At 38.9% G+C, this 17,639-nt stretch overlaps 1 protein-coding gene and 1 pseudogene across 4 annotated transcripts in view; both read right to left on the reverse strand.

The window, feature by feature from the left end:
- Positions 1–298: 298 nt before the first annotated feature.
- LOC117269490 (neuropeptide FF receptor 2-like) lies at positions 299–7,278 on the reverse strand (annotated as a pseudogene). Its single transcript, XR_013488141.1, has 3 exons — positions 7,122–7,278; positions 4,648–4,986; positions 299–3,465 (listed from the first exon to the last, which is right to left on the reverse strand). The product of XR_013488141.1 is annotated as a neuropeptide FF receptor 2-like (transcript).
- A 5,628-nt stretch (positions 7,279–12,906) lies between these two features.
- The window catches only part of LOC117269694 (electrogenic sodium bicarbonate cotransporter 1-like), a 41,619-nt gene continuing 36,886 nt past the window's right edge, over positions 12,907–17,639 (reverse strand). For 2 of the 3 annotated variants that reach the window (XM_033646920.2, XM_033646925.2), the window contains 6 exons: positions 17,195–17,263; positions 16,274–16,447; positions 16,010–16,174; positions 15,790–15,883; positions 15,399–15,476; positions 12,907–15,280 (listed from right to left, as the gene is read on the reverse strand). In XM_033646920.2, the coding sequence (XP_033502811.1) occupies positions 15,433–15,476; positions 15,790–15,883; positions 16,010–16,174; positions 16,274–16,447; positions 17,195–17,263 (546 nt within the window). In that variant the 3' untranslated portion in view covers positions 12,907–15,280; positions 15,399–15,432. The remainder of the gene's footprint in view (positions 15,281–15,398; positions 15,477–15,789; positions 15,884–16,009; positions 16,175–16,273; positions 16,448–17,194; positions 17,264–17,639) is intronic. The other variant, XM_078162246.1, reaches the window with a different exon arrangement.

Below are 17,639 nucleotides of genomic sequence, written 5' to 3' on the forward strand. Positions count from 1 at the left end.
TTATGGTGTTGCCATGGTAAAGGTCTTGGTTGGGGTTAGGGACAGATCATGGTTTGGGCTGAAATTGTAACTTGAAACATAGAATATGAAATCACACTCAAGTTCTCCAAATCTGGGTTACCATTTAGACACAACTACAAAGGAGGGACTCACATAAAATACATTGTTCTGTATCATCACTAGTGGTCAAAAAAACTCCATAAGATACCTTAAAGATTTTGGTACAAACACATCACATACTGCAGCTTGCCAAATACTGACTACGAAAAGTTAAAAATGACAATTATTTCAGTACTAATAGTGACAAAAACTGGATTTTATAATAACGATGAGAATAAGTTAATACAAGAATTTCCAGCAAATTTAACATTTTACAATCATGATTCTTAACTGTACATGTTATCCTGCTCCAGTATCAGTATAAGCACTGTTAAATAACATCCTGAGCTAATTATGAGGATTAAAATGTACTTATGTGTGGAAAAAGAGCCCACACCTTATAATCAAGAAAATTCCATCATTTTTACAACAGTGCTGTCTTGACACAGCTGTAACCCTCTGTGGCAATGACAAAAGAATACTATCATTATGCAAGTATACCGTACAGAACATATTGTAATGAGGAAGTTTATTGTTGGTTAAGGTTTTCTGATGATGATATAAACACGTAATGTGTAGTTAAGCACAGATGTCATGGTCAAATGGTTCTGAATGCCTATCAAGCATTATATTATGCATTTGTGCTTCGTGTTGGCTTAGTAAGTCTCATCTCAATTTATATGCTGTGCTTTCAGGTGAGACTCCACACGCTTCTTCTTTTCCAGAATCCTAATGCTTATCTATTAGTTACTAGTGTGCTAGTAAATGTAAATTTCTACTCTTTGACATGGTAGAGTTTAAAGTGTTCAAATTTCAAATCATCCCATGAGCAAGCAGAGAACAGGAGGCTTTCCAGCTGAGCCTGCAATCCTGTTCCCCTGTTACTGCTTGTCACAGCCATCAACTCAGCGCAACTACCTCAAGGCATTAGAACATGCACTTTGACTGGAGGAAGTTGACACAATATCTCATCACACTACCTTGTACTTCACCCTTGAGAGATGTGCTATTCTAAACGCAGTATCATCAATCGTCCAAGATGTCTAGATAGGCCTTCATTCTTCCTGAAACATTAAAAACTATCAGGGGTAAGGGTAATGCTCAGTGCCCTTATGAATAAAAGCCTAATTGAACTGCACCACATTGCCATTCAGGAAAATCTTACGGGTATTACATCACCTGCTCAGAGAGTTTGCAGAGAGAGTTGACAAAGTTTGATAGGTTTACAATATGTGCACAACAAACACACAATATAAACAATCATCATGGTAAGGTTCATCAAAAATACAACTACAAAACAGCAAAGCAACAGGTTTGCACTGCCAACTCTTCAGCAATGTAACCATCTTTATAGTGCGTGGTTTTTGCCTGGAATGCCACCAAAACCAACTGCTTTAATGGGGGGGTAATAAAGGGGTAATTAAAAAATAATGCTGTGGTTACTGGATAGTGTATTGCTGAACTGTATCAACATTTTTGTGACTTGGCAAGTGTGTAATTAGCAATATTTCCTCATTACGCTAATAGAAAATGTAATTCACTTGTTTCCTTCAAAAATTTGCTGTTTCAAGTTATTTGTAAATAAACATAATTTTTAGGAGACAGGGCTGTAGAAAATACATATGTAAAATAATATATATGTTCATGTTTAAAGTCTATTTCAATCAGTAGAGACTTTATTTAAAAGTAAACTAAATTCATTGATATGGTGTAAAATAAAGTTTGGAAATATGAAAAATCTTTGGCAATTAGATCCCATCAATACAGGCATATTCCTGTATTTGCTTTTTCAAATTAGTTGTATATACATCTTCCATTCTCTTTTCCAAGTCGTTAAATACAGATGCTTTGTCACATAACGTAACACGAGTGACATCAGTGGGCAACACAAACTGCGTTCTCCTGGATGAAAGTCATGTTTTTGTGTGACCCATCCACTCCCAGATAACGTGAACTTTCTCACTCCTTATACTACATCAGTTGCCTTCAGCATCAAGCATTGCTGATGCAGATTGGTTTACAGAGATCACTGAAAGCCTTACGCGTCTCATCAAGATGCTAATGGGTGCCTTTGGCGTCAATATCACACACTGTGGAACATGACAAAGCATTGGTATTTGGCAACCTGGGGATGAGAATAGGCTGACATTCACTTGGAGCAAATATACACATATAGTACATTCATGTATTTCTGATGCCTGTTTTTCATTGTCTTAGAAATGCAATACATAATCTACCAGCAGCCTCAGGTCCTCTGGAAGTGTTCATGCAGTGTCTCATTCTGTCTAAATCTGAGACACCATTTCCAGGTCCTCCATGATCAGGTCCTGTTCTTTGATATGACTTTTAGCAGCCAAGCTCCCTCCTTCCTGACATGAGCACTTCCCATTCTTCCTTAACACTGAACTGGCTCTTGAGCCTGATCTACTGAGGACAGCAGGCTGGACCGGGAGTACAGCATTCCCTCGGATTCGGTACGAGTAGGTCTTCTGGTGCCCATTGCTCTCACAGCACAGCTGGAATTTGAAAGCAGCTTGAAAGCCTTTACGAAAATTCTCGTTGAAGAACCCATAGATGATTGGGTTGACACTGCTGTTGAAGAAGGCCAACCAGTGAGCTAAGGGATACACGTAGATGTTAATAACACGATATTGGTGTTCTGTCAGGCTGGTGTAGTCGCTCAGCATCATCAGCGTCCACAGAGGGAGCCAGGATAAGATGAAGAGCAGAGCTACAACCAGCAGCATCATTATCACCCGATTCTTTTTCTTCAAAATTGTGTGACGACCCTCCATGCTAGATTTGCTGTTGTCTCCACCCTGTTCAGACATACTTCCACTGCCCCTCACCTGAAGAATAGCTGTCTTGGAGAGGGTGAAGCCAATGCGGGCATACATGATGACGATAAGGCTGAGAGGAGCGAGGTAGATGTTGGCAAACAGGACGGTGGTGTAGATTTTCCTCATTTCCTGATTGGGCCAATTTTCCCTACACCAGTAGAAGGGGCGAGTGTTGTTGCTACCAAGGACAATTCGCACTCTCTGCTCCTTTGTGACTTGGAGCATGACCCCAGAGGGACACATAATGGACACAGCTAGGACCCATATAATGAGGATAATTAGCTTTGAGGTGGCGATGGTCAGCTTCTGCTTGAAAGGGTAGACAATGCAGCGGAACCTGACACAAAGGGGATTGGAGGAAATGTATAAAGGAAAAGAAGTCTTTTATGAGCATATAATAACCAGTAATACTATTGCAACCCTCACCTGTCAACAGCAATTGCCACTAGAGTAAAGACAGATGCTGACACGGAAATTCCTTGAACCATACCGCTTAGCTTACACACTATGCTACCAAATGGCCATCCTGTGGAAAAGACAAAAAAGAGAAGAAAAGAAAAGAAAGCAGACTGCATGACTAATTTGAAGGGAATGTATCAGTGAAAAAAACCACAGGTGTCCTTCTGTTCTCAACACTTCCTTTCCAACAGTTTTTCACTTTTTTCACAGTATGATGTCATAGTCAGTGGTGTAGTGGGGAGTATATGCAGGTATGCGGGATATAACCACTTCTTTTTCTGGCCATTTACCGTATACCCACCTATCAGCCAAATAGCCCTTGTAATATATGGGAGAGTATACTAACTTCCTCCTCAGTAACCTACTCATCTACCTAGTAGTGCACCCACCTCATCAACCACCACTACACCTCTGGTCATAGTATGGCGGATTTCTTTATATGGTCATCCGCACCAGGCATGCTACATAAGCGCTACATTATGTAGCCTACACTGCTACATGAAGCTTCATGCTAGCATCAGGTAAACATGTAAACTGTTGCTGGTGTTGTAAATTTCTCCACAATGTCAGATCATTATCCTGCTGGAACAGGTTCAGTTGTGTTTAAAAGATTTTTTGGGCATTCTTCACAGTAGAAAGTGCCACTATTCTGTGTTACAAAAATATTTCGGCTACAGTGATGATGCAAATATGCAGGAATGACCCAGAAATGAGGCAGCATTTTATAACTCTTGGTTGCCTCGTCTTGAAGTCAGTGGATTTTGTGTTGTTGTTTTTTGGTTAGAAATAAGGTCTCTCATTAAGTCAAGCTTAAGAGACTTTCACATTTTGTTCTATGACATAAAATACATCAGTAAGTACCCTACTTGAAATTTTTGAAGGTTTTGTGTGCCTTAAAAAAGGTGGTTGCTAACTAGTGGCTAATTGAGACTATGCAGCATCAACACACTGAATACTAGCTTTTTACCGTTAGCATTTTACTTCCGGCAATTGAATTTAGGCTTCAAAAATCATGCAAGCACTGTTCATTTGAGATTATCAGAACTTGTAAATTTGCCCAGCACATTCTCACTCCGATCTTGTCACATATCGACTTTTCGATATGACTTCTTGCTCCTAATGGCTAAAAACAATTAGACTTGATTTCCTGCACTTTAGAGAAAGTTGAGTATAATATTTTCATATTATATATAACCCAGCGTTGGCATATCATTAAAGAGAGAACAATTGGAACTACAAAAAAAAAGACCTGTTATGATGTTGTCCACCAGCGTGGTTGGCATGCAGAAGATGCCAACCAGCAGGTCACTGATGGCGAGGTTGAGAATAAACAGGTTGGTGACCGTACGCATGTTCTTGCTGCGCAGCACAATGAAACACACCACGCCGTTGCCCACCATGCACACCAGGAATATGAACAGGTAGGAGACGGTGAAGATTGCAGCCACAGATGGCTTGTGGAGGTAGAAGTCAACATAGGTGATGTTCTGGTGGGTCACAGGGTTTTCCTGCAATCTTGAGAAATTAGATGGGTTTGGTCCCCCCACCCAGCTGGTGTTAAGATCTAGGTTCTGGGTCATGGTGATATCTGGGTGTAATAGAGACAGAGACATAAAGACAGGCAGTGGTATAATGATGGGTAAGCTATTACATTGTGTACTCAGTACGTAAGTGCATATGTTCATTGTAAAAGAACACATTAAAACATACTTCTTCCCAGTAGGAGTGTAATCATGTGGAGCAGAAGAAGGAATCAATTACAAAAAACAAAATCAATAAGCCAGCTCCTTTGGTTTTTGATTATTGTGGGTGGATTGACTAGTCATGTGTATAGTCTCTCACACACCCCCAATATAATGCTGAGCAAAATCACCAATCTGTTCTGAGAGAAGTGGCAAAGCGTGGCAGATTGGTTGCATCAATCATCCCGTCTAGTATTCTGGGATGAAATGAGGTTATAATTGATCTCAAACTATTTGTGACATATATGTGATTGGTAGATTTTACACACCTTGATGGATGGAGCATTTTCCACAAGACTGAGCTTGTGCTCTTTGCAGAAGGATGACTTGAATTAAATCGAATAAACTTGTGTTTTATTTTTTCATATGATGTGTTCACGTCTTGAAGCTCAACATCTACTGTGTATCTAAAAGACTGTCCAATCCCTGTGTGAACATTTTTTCACTGTTATAAACAGATAGGCCAGGGCAACTCAGTGATGAATGTTGAATTGATGTAGTTAATATGATGAATTAATAATTACTATTTAATAAGTAATTTCTCCATCATGTAATCTAATTTCAATTTCACACTTGATTGCGTATTTAAAGGGACAGTCCAGCCCAAAATCAAAAATACACATTTTTCCTCTTACCTGTTTTGCTATTTATCAGTCTAGATTGTTTTGGTGTGAGTTGCAGAGTGTTGGAAATATCAGCTGTAGAGATGTCTGCCTTCTCTCCAGTACAATGGGACTAGATGGCACACCACACTTTGTGGTGCTCAAAGCACCAACAAATACATTTGAAAAAATCAACAGCAACGTCTCTTTCTAGAAATCATGACCTGGGTTCTCATTTATAAAACAGTGTGTAGGATCCATACTAAAAGTGTGCATGCAGGCAAAAGTAGAAAATGGTGTGCACCAAAAAATATTGTGACCTATAAAACCGTGCAGAGAAAAAAATTAAAGAAAATGTAAAAAAAAAAAAAAAAAACAACAACAACTCAGCAGCAATGTCTCTTTACAGAAATCAGGACCCGCTTACTCAAGATAATCCACAGACCTTGTTGTGAACAGTTTCATGTAGGAACTATTTTCATTCTACCAAACTACAACCTTCAACTGTATCACAGTGCAGAAGAAGTGTGCATCTACTGCTAGCTCACCTAGCACCGCTAAGCTAGCTAACATTACAGCTCAGCCGAGGTAGATGCCATTAATGTTTACATCTCACGCTGCCACAAGCCGTGTGCCATCTTGTTCCATTATATTGGAGAGAAGGCAGACATTTCTACAGCTGATATCTCCAACACTGCCACTAAGAGGAAAAATATGAAAAAAAAATTGATTTTTAAAGAAAACATTACATCTAATAGAATTTGCCTGATAGCCGGAGTAAAAGAGAATATTTGATTACAGCTGCTCTGCTACTTATAGTTCCTTGCCCATACAATTTTGTTCATTGTGCAGCTTATTATACTAAAGCAAACACCAATCAAGAACTGAATAATATAATCTAAGTCTAGCAAACATCTGAGATTCAAACCCCTCTGTGGATTAGATGAGAAACTCTTGTAACAATTACACGGATGACTGAGAAGATGTTGGAGCTAATTCCCCAAATGCAATAAAATACATCCAGGACCAAGGAGACCACTGTAACACAATAGAAAATGTGCTCTTACATAAATTATTGTACTTATTATACTTTTAAAAGTCATGTCTGGTGGGTATTTTGTTCATATCAGTCTTTACAATACCTCACTTATTGGAAAATGTCTTTATTTTTCTGACAAAAGTCAAATCAGTGTGCAGTCATGTAGCCTTATTATCTTCACAGTTAACTAATAAAAGTAGATCTAGTAGTGTATGCATAAATAATAAGTCTGGGGGATGTGATGGACGGAGAAAAAATATTCCAGAGGGAGATTATTATAATACATTAACAATTTCTGAAGTTTGCCAAATAATTTTATACGAGACACTTATTTTCTTACCTTATAGAAAACAGTATATTCCTTTCTTCTGTCTTTTCAGATGTTATTTATCCAGAAATTCCAGTTGGAGCATTAAGCTGTGCGCTCTCATCCCTATGTGAGACCCTGTGCATCTGCTCAGTCCGCCTGCCGGGCAGAGACTGCTGTAGTGCTTATAGATGGCAGGGAGAAAATAAGATTCATTCATGTGAGGGGCGGTGCAGGTGCTGGGAGCAATACATATGCGGAGGTGTTCTGTGACATGAATGTTACATGGATATCATATGCATTATGTACTGTACACTGACTCCTTGTCACTGAGGGGCAGATGGTGGTGTGTGTGTGTGTGTGTGTGTGTGTGTGTGTGTGACTGTGTGTGACTGTGTGTGTTTTTGTGTAATAGGAGGCTCTTATCAAAAAATTCTCCTATGCTCAACTTTTCCCATCTTTGCATTTTTTATTTTTTGGCTCATTGTTTGGCCAATTATTTGGGCCCAAATGTTGTCAGATAATAATAATAATACCAAATGTTCTTTCATACACACACACATACAGAGAATATAAAAAATCAACAAAGTCATTAATTAAAAAGGAATTAACAATTTCCAGCAAGTTATATATTTTTTTCATTTCATCTCATCAGAGAGTGTTAAATCAGTGAGTTTATTCTGCCATGATTGTCCTTATGAAAACAGTAAGGCAGGAAAGGGAGTCTGTTATACCTGGGCAGTCATTAAACCCTTATTTGTCCAGGTCAAAGTCATTGTATTCATTAAATGCCTCCATGGTAAACAGAGAATACAAAAACTGGGAAAATTCTTGATGAACTGGAGTAACTGGGGGCCATGTTAAACTACAGCAAAGCTACATCCAAACATCTGTGTACAAACTGCCACACAGCTTGTGCTGTATAATCCAAGTCAATTTATTCAGTCAGCTCAGTACTTCCCAAACACATGCATTTTTGCTAATAAAAAAAAAAAAAAGTCTGATGCATGGATGAGTAGTGCCTGCAATTAAACTCTGCTTAATAGCTTATTACTTACTCTGCTTAACTTTGGGATTCTTCATTTACTGTGGAGGCATGTTAGGGGAAGAATGTTTTCTGCTTGAATTCAGCAAAACATGGGGTGAGTAATTTATATACAAATAATCTTTTTCTGTTTTGTAGTATTAATTGCAAGGCTGTTGTGTAGTATTCATCATCAACAACAAATTGTCCATTCTGCATTCACAGTGATAGCTTGCTGAATTCCTTTCTGTGTAATGTGGAATTAAGGGAGAGTAAATGATCTGGAATTATTTAAATGTTACTAAAAATAAATAAGAATATGCCCTTTGTCTATCAAAGCATTAAATAATCCCTTTCTTCCTCTCCATCCCCAAGGCTATTAGCCGTTCACATTTTCTAACAGGGCTCTGTGCCCTCGGATAAAAAATGCTGATGTCCCATATGTCGTTCAAAACTCATTATTACAATTCACCTGACTGACCTCTGCAGGAGATGTTATGCTGGGCCACTCTATTTTTATCAGCAGTGTGTTGCCTAACAGCAGGAGAGTCATTAGATTGAACCAGCCATCCAGCTGGAGTCTTTCTTTGTGGAGTTTGCATGTTCTCCCTGTATCTGTGGGGGTTTATTAATGACCATTGTGAGCATGAGAGTCCCTCACCTGGGACCCTAATTTTCTTTTACAGGAGTCCATTTCGGACAGGAAAATGAAAAGTATAGGTTACGAAGTTAGGTATGACTAAAATAGCAATAGCCCTATTCATCAGTCAGAAATATGAGACGATAAATCAAACTGTTGTCTAATCATCAATATGATTATATCATAAGTCAGAAAAGCAGATCATAACATCTGGACATCATATTTACTTTAAGATGCATAGATGCATAGATGTAGACCTAAGCGGGGGCACAAGGGAAATGTAACCTTTAATATTTAGACGGTGCATTTCTCTCAAAATAGCAGACGACTTTTATTTAAGACATGTACTTCATAAAGCGATGCAGAAAAGCCACAAATCAGTGCATAGAAACTCACCAGAATGCATAAAGAAATGAAACAATTGTGTATGAATGAGCAAGTACACCATTATCTGTATCGCTATCTGTCCAACCAACTAAATTACCTCTATCTGTGTCCGTACTTAGAATGGGCAGAATTTAAATCAATACATTCTCACTCCGACCTCGTCACATATTGACGATTTGGTCATAGACTTTCCACATCTACATACGATGTGCAAGGTTCACTAGGTGCGTTGGTTGTTGCTGTACTGGGACACTGTGTTAAGTTCAAGATACACTTACGTTTTTACGGGAAATTTACGTTGGTACAACACTGCAAATTTTTTTTCTTCAACAACAAACACACATGATTGGGTTTAGGCAACAAAAACAAAAAAACAGCAGGGTTTGGCTTTAGAATCGTACAGGACACGAACATCGCTCTCTCGGGTCAAGGTCAGTATTTGTTGAGCCCGTCCACCACCCCTCCCGCCAACCACATTCGGACTTTCGTCGCCTTAACTTTCGTCATTGTCCCACCACGTTACCCCCTGACGCTGCTGAGCGCCATTAAACTATAGGCTAACTGCCACCAGCTGCGTATCATGCCAACATTAACGGATGCCTTTTTCATTGGTTTCTGGCGCCGCAAGTCCCTGCCCAAGTGCCGGATTTCGAGAGTGAGACTGGGCTCTTTAAATCGAACGTGGATGGGGTTAACCGGAAGTGGGTGGGAGCTAACAGGAAGTTGTTGTTTTTTTTGTTTTTTTTTTTAATTAATCTTTTTATTGAAATTTTGGGCAGCAGACGGTAGTAGAAGACATCAATTCCACCCTATTAGATGTGCCATTTATAAACCCCAGCCCACTGGAAGTTGTTATTTTAAGACTGAAATGGGTATGGGTTGTTCAGGCCCCAAGGAAGGTTGCTGGGCTTTGCAGCCAGTTTTCACAGCAGCCAAGCCATGTAATTACAGTTTCAGGGTCTGTCATATGAGGCCACTGGGCTCAAAAAGATTCACAAGTGCAGATATTGATATATTTTAATTGGATGATACTCTTACTCATAAAAAGTACATAATCCATACTGGATGCTTGTTTCATCCTAGTATTCAGCTTAACCCTACAATTTTGCTGTATACCTATTATTACTGTTAGCTTACACACCAGAACGGTAAAACACCAAAGGTGTATTAAAATCACAGAAAAAAATAATCACCTCATTTTTGTTTTCCAGAGGAAAAGAGGCTCCATTAAGGAGGCAGGCCACTACACACTAACTAACTAAAACTTTCTAATAACATGACTTTAGAGTTTAAATAGATCAATAATTGCAGGCGGCGTCATGAAAAGAGAATTTTTTGCAGCGTGGTTTTCTGCTCCGTTTACCTCATTATTAAATTGTCTCCCAAAGTCCCACTCCTCATCTTATTAGCTCCCCCTGAGAGCTAATTGTAACATATTTTTCACAGTGGATGCTTTGCTTCATTTGGATTGCACATGCATACAATTGGCAATACTTTCACTCATGGCAGTGGTAGTATAATTACATAGCATTCACACTGTGTGGCAGAAAAGTGTGAACCACCATCAAGAAGTCTTCAAACATCACTCCTCCAACACTTTTCTTTTAACATTATGTCCCTTGCACCAGAGTGTAGGGAATTATTAATTTACACACACACACCAACATAAAATGCAGAACTAGTGGCAGACAGCCAATTAACTCAAAAATACAGACTGATTTTATTAACTGTGACATCCATGATTGCCTTGGCTGGCAAGGAAGTAGACATTTTATTTAGAAAAAAAACACCCAGAGGGAAAACACTAATGGCTCCCCTCACCTGAGAAATGACACAACGAGCCGAGTCTGGAGAGACAATCACAGGGAATTGTTATGAACCTTGGAGACCATGTCATGGGAAGGGGATGTACAGTGAGTGTGGAAAGCCAGAGGGTGCCTTGTCAGTTTATTAAGAGTGTTAGAGCTGTAGGGAAAGAAGCTACAGCTCTAACACTTTTAATAAACTACCCCACATCCTGCGAGTGAGTGAGTGAGTGACCTTTATTTGTCAGCTCTACCTATGGCAAAAATGTGCTGGAGTATGATGCCCCCTTTACATTTATGACTGCCCCCTCATATATGCCTGCCTAGAACCGGGCTTGCTACTGAGCAGAACATACGGTAACAATTGATGCCATTGCAACAGCTGTGAGCAGAAATGGTCTTAAACATGAACCCAAACAGAAAAACCTGATTATAACACGTGCATGTGCCTTTTTGAAAAGAGACACTACTGCCCCCTTGAGTCAAAAAATAACACATCTTGGGATTAAACACCATGTGGGGGCTCAAGCATTATCTGCTGCTTATGCATTTGCTATTTAGTTTTGTTTACATGGTAAAATGTGGATACATGACATTTGCAGTATTCAACAGAATGTGATGTTGGATTTATGATGCTTGTGTGAGCCCTCAGCTGTTATGTGATGAATGGATGCAGACGTTTCAGGATGTTTTTAAGGACAAGCCAGTCGGGTAACCCTTTCTGAGCTTTGACCATCACACATATTCAGTCACTCGGGCAACACATATAATATCCAGGAGCATTAGCCTGAGTGAATGTCAGGGGAAAAAAAACATTGATATTCTCTCCCACACCAGAGGAGTTAATTATTACACATTTTTTTTCCTTGTGGCAATGACAAGAACACAGTGACTCATAGTAATGAGCCAATTAGTTTCATTACAGCCGGCCCAAGTCCTGTGATCGTGGAAACTATGCAGCCATCCTTTCTTATCTTTGCTGTGAGACTGAACACGGCTTATCTCTGAGCTCTTGAATTCAACCCAATTCATCTACTTAAAAAACACACACGCACTCCACGTGTCTGCATCTCCCCAACCAGATAGTCAATATTCCTATCACCTTTGTTGTTAGCAGAAGTCTAAAAACACCCTGTGATCTTAACTGATATGTAAGCTTGAATAAAACCATGTGTGTGTAGTGCATGGGAAAATAATGATACGGTGGGCCCGAGCACAGACATGCAGAATGTCCCACCGCTGCTACACTGGAGCAAGACACACAGACCTTACAGTTCTTTTTGGTATTTTGCATCTCTCTCTGTAGCCCTTATGCATCTGTCTGTGGTTATGTGTCTCTTTGTAGTCATATGAAGTCTCTTCATTGTTGTTTATGTCTTTGTCTCTGTAGTCATTCTCTTTATAGTTATGTGTCTCTTTATGGTCATTTTAAGTCTTTGTAGTCTTTTTGCTTTTCTTTTTAGTTATTTTGTGTCTTTGAGGTCATTTTGAGTCACACTGCATTTGCTTTGTGTCTCTTTGTAGTCATTTTTTGTGTCTTTTGGTTCATTTGGACTCCCTTTGTAGTTGTTTTGTTTCTTCTTATAGTCATTTTTGTCTCTTTGTGGTTGTTTTGCCCCCTTTGTCATATTTGAGTCTCCCTTTGCAGCTGTTTTGCATCTCTGTTGTTGTTTTGTGTCTCTTTGTGGTCATTTTGAGTCTCTTCCAGGTCGGTACATCTCTGAGTGACATTTTGCAGGTGAAGGCCAGGGCCCCTGACACTTAGGGTCTATGGGCCTGTGCCCGGCAGGCCTCTTCAGTAATCCATCCGTGATGTAGTGCTGATCATACTGTCCACGTCAGACTTCAACACTGTTTCAAGTTCTCTTAGTCTTTTGAAAACCCAGCCTGTAGGAGCTGCATGGTCCAAACTCTTGGACCAAACTTGAATGATTTAAAGAAAAACACAACAAAACAATATAATTAAGAATCATTTGGATTGTTTTATTGCTCTCATTCAAAACACTACTCCACAAAAAACACCACCATCTGCTTCCTTCTGAGTAATCTATGGTTATTGAGCACATAAGATGCTTGTATAAAATTGGTTTAACATCAAAAATATGACATTAATTGCGGAATCAGAACCAGAGTGTCAAAAAGTCAAGATATACAGATCACAGAACAAAGTGGAAGACAATGTGGTTTTTGATTTTTGGTTCAAAGCATTGACTGGAAGCAACTTCAGTCTTGTGCTTCACATCTTGACAGCATATTGATGTGATTGTGAAAGCATTCATTAAAGCCCTTCTTTGCACTACAAATCAGAAGCAGTGCTGATTGTTCATGTCCTTATATGCATTTCAAATGACTGAGATGTATTACATTCATATATGAATTAATATCTTAAATCAACTGAATCAGTTTAAGTTACAGTGTGTAACACAGAACAATGATTAACATAGAAAAGATTAAGACGTCAATCTGTCACTAAATGGAATTTAGATAATGATGCATTAAAAATAGTGTCAAAGAAGAATATGAATTTTAAAATGAAGCTGTTGCTCAAACATTTTTTTACCCTGTATACTATAAAGCGGTAGTTCTTCCAGGACTGGAAGTCACAACGTTGCATTGCCTCACAGTGATTGTTGGTTGATTTGCATTTTATAAAAACACACACATTACATGATTAAAAAACAAACAAGAATTTCCTCAAAGATTGAAAATTAATCACATTTATCACAACAGCTTTTAAATATGGTCACATTTTAAAAAGGAATATTCAAATAGGCTTTTAGGGTTTAGTTCACAGTCAAGTGTGGGAGAACAATACAGGCCATCCCTTCCCCCCAACCTTAGCACGTTTCATGTATTGAATTTGGGGGGAAACTGAAAGCCAAGAAAAAAAAAAAAAAGAAAGCGAGAAACTGGTGGAAAAAAAATCTCAAATGTTTTTTTGCTTTTGGGACAAAAATGTTAATTGGTGGATTTACCCTTTAAAACACTGCAAATTCATACATAATTATTTCACGTTGACAAACAAAAAAATACAATATCTTAAGTGTCACAGAGCAAAAAGGAACTCAAAGAAGAGATTCAGAGATCCTATGCAGTGCCAGTTGAAAAAAAACAATAAAATAAATCAGTGTTTGATAAAAAAAAAATAATAATTTGCACAACAGATGTGCTGAATATATAATGCCTGGCACCTACAGAAACATAAGAGGTAGAGCTACATACAGGTATAATACATCTACATCTCCCTTAAACAGGGAAAAGACAGCTGAGTGGATACAGACCACTGAAAGAATATCGTCAAATTTGCACAAATGGGGAAGTTAAATGGTAAAGCCATACTTAATGTTCAAACAGCAAATTCATTTGCAGAGAGTTTAAATATAATAAATATAGAAAAAGGAAGAAGGAAGAAAAGGAAAAAAGTTCCAGTCCGTATGGTGTTAAACCATTTACTTCTTACCATACTGAAACAAACATGGCATTCTTACATGATCTTCTGGTTGTGTTCTGTGAATATGCAGCCTTGGATGGATGCTTTTTAAATAATTTATATGCCCATAAATATAAAATAAATACCTGCAAATAACTGTGCACCGATGGCCTTTAGTAGCCCTTTTGATCACTATAAGTTAAGTGGGATTTCTCATGTGTATCGCCTTAACTCGCCTTCAAATGCAGTACCTCCACTACAGTATGTTTTAATCTTAAGATTCCAGTAGTTGGGATTTTAATTCTACAAGGAACATAAAAAATTACAATATTAAAAACAGTACTATCAGAAGAGAGGCTGGTTTGTATTTGGGATTATTTGGAAGAGAAGATAAAACATAAAAATAAAAACTATGGGGAACACCATCTGTATTCTACAAATCTACTGTATCCTGGACATCTTTTATGATAAAACATCTTTAGTTGGACAGTTTTTTATAAATTATTAGCATATACATTCTTAAAGTATTAATGTCCCATAAAAACTGCATTAAGATGACCTTGAGTAGCCCTTTTGTTTTCTGCAAGAACTCATGTGGATGAAGCTCCAACATACCCCGTGTCAGCCCTTATTAAAATTCAGTACCACCAAAGTGTTTCAGTTTTAAGAAAAATACTTCCAGCTGTTCTGATTTAAATCCTTACACAGGAAATATTTTAAAAAAAATACTGTTACGAATCAGTACTATATTACAAAAGAGGATGTTTGTGCTGGTTCTTCTGTATCTTTAAATAATTCCTTCACAGATCTGTTTCAGAGTTCTTCCTCCAGAGGAAAGTGTTATCCTCAGAGTTCCTGCCTATGCGAATTTGAGGCGAACCTTTTGTGTATGAACCTCTGTCAAGACTGAAAGAGAAAGAGACAAAGAGTGATATAAATACGGTGCAGTAGGAACTCATAAATCACACTTGTGCATTTCCTTTCAGAGAAAATATGCGACACGTGAAAGCCAGCTGGTACTCACTCACTCGGCCACTGTGGGAGACTCAAAGTAGTGCTCAGCACGACGAATGCGGGTTAAGGAAAGTCTTGGATTCATCTCCTGCAGGAAAAAAAAAAACTTTTAAAAATGTACTTCACAAAGACTCTGAAATTTCAAATGGATCAGTAGAAAAAGAATAAAAAGAAAAGAAAGCAAGCACTGCAAAGCTACTTTATTGGTTATAATATTAAGAACTCTGTGAAAAAAAAAAACTGGCAGTATTACAGTCAGAAGAGCATACTGATTTTTTAAGGTGCTCAAGAAATTTGTTAGTGCATGCAGGAAGGCTAGTATGACAAGGCACAAAGCCTTTACAAGCAAAATTCGAGCAGTCCTTAGAGCTATGGCAAAGCAAGCCCTGGCTAGTACTCACTATCCATAGATTTATCACCCAACATGGGCTCCTGCTCCATCATATCCATAGAGATTTTTATGCTGGGGACATTGTCATGGTAGGGGTAGTCAGACTGTGGGAGGATGGAGGGAGAACATTAACACATACGGAGCATCTATAGGAGGATGTAGACAATCACATGACAACAACAGATATACAGACCAGTTAAATGTTTAGGTTGAAAGAATGGTTCACTTACAAACTCAATTTCACTGTCAATGCTTCCTTTCTTCTTGTTTTTCTTTTTCTTCTCATCCTCTTTCTTCTTCTTGTCTTTCTCTGGGATGACGTCATCCAGGTAGCTGAGGTCATGCTGTGAGAACACATAGTCCATTGCCTTACGGACAGCAACCAATGCCAAGATCTGCAGACAGAGAAATAAGTTTTAATAACTCATGCCCCGATAAAGCCTAGCTCTGTGTAATTGTGGTCAGCAACACCAGCGATTGCGGCCATTTCTCACCATGACAGGAAAGATGATGGCAGCCACGGTGGACTTGAGAATCCAGAGGAGGGCCAAACACAAGGCCTGGATAAAGGTGAAGAGGTGGATGCGTCTCTGAGGGACGTGCCGCAGGTAGATCAGGTCCGGCTGGTGTTTGGCTGGCATCAGGAGCAGCTGCAAGCGGTCCATGAACTGACAGCAACAAACAAACAAACAAACAAACAGGTCAGTCCGGTCACGAGAACGGACATGCTGCAGTCAGACAGTTAACAATATCTGTGTAGTATTTACAAGATATTGTAGACAGATGCTTTAGTTTAGATTATGGCTGCAACTAGAAGTGAGTAGGGACGCTTTTACAGACAGTTTTAATGTTATATTGTATTATATAGTGTAAGGGATTACAATTTGAAATTCAGTAACTAATCCCAGTAATGCTCTGTTACTTTCACATTTTACAAGTCAAAATACGTTGCCACCTTAGCAGAGGGTTAATATCAGTTTTGTCTCTGTGCCTTCAGAGGACAGACTCCTGTGGGACGTGTTAGCTCAGCAGAGGGGCTGAAAGTGTTGGGAGGCATTTAACCTCTATCATAAAGGCACAAATACCCCTCCCACAAACTCAAAAGTTGTGATATGTTGTCTCTTAGTTGCTCACTAGCCAGCATTAGCTTGACTTGCACTGATTAGTAAGCATGCATTCAGGTGGGTTTTGTCCACAGTTGATGGGTGTGTGTACAGGAGTGCTGCTGTCACTGAGGCTAAGCAGCACTGACTGAGTAAGTACTGGCTGGCTGCTTGTTAAAGCTCAATGTACTGTTCATGTAATTACTTAAGTAATCTTATTACTTTTACAATGAGTATTATGTAATGTATTACCCTTTTTCAAGTATCTTGTTCAACACTTGTTAAGTCTCTTAACAGGTCAGACTAACTCACCTGGACACCATTGAGCGACGCCACACCCATGTAGAGAAACACACCATAGAGCACAGGCATGGGAATGAACTGAAGGACACAGAGGACAATGAATAACGTTATTAATGTGATATGTGACCGGCTGTAACAAAGTCACTTGAGCTTAAATGAATTCTAAAGACATGAAAAGTTTGCTAAAGATGTTAGAGCTCTCTCCATACAGGCTATGCCAGAGTTCATTTTTAGCATCACTGCTTGGTTTAAAAATAGTCTGCAAGCAGCTTTGCTAGTAAGAATGTTATTTCAGTAGGCACTCAGTTTCTTGGCTGAGCACACAGGTGTGGCAACTACCTGCTCAGCCAGCAGTGGAACATATCCATGTACGATCAGAAATCTGCCACTAAGTTAATATTTAAGCATGAAGAGAATTAAGCATGGCAGATGGAAATACATTTGAAACAGCATT

This window comes from Epinephelus lanceolatus, chromosome 19 (assembly GCF_041903045.1).
Source record: "Epinephelus lanceolatus isolate andai-2023 chromosome 19, ASM4190304v1, whole genome shotgun sequence".
Lineage (NCBI taxonomy): Eukaryota > Metazoa > Chordata > Actinopteri > Perciformes > Serranidae > Epinephelus > Epinephelus lanceolatus.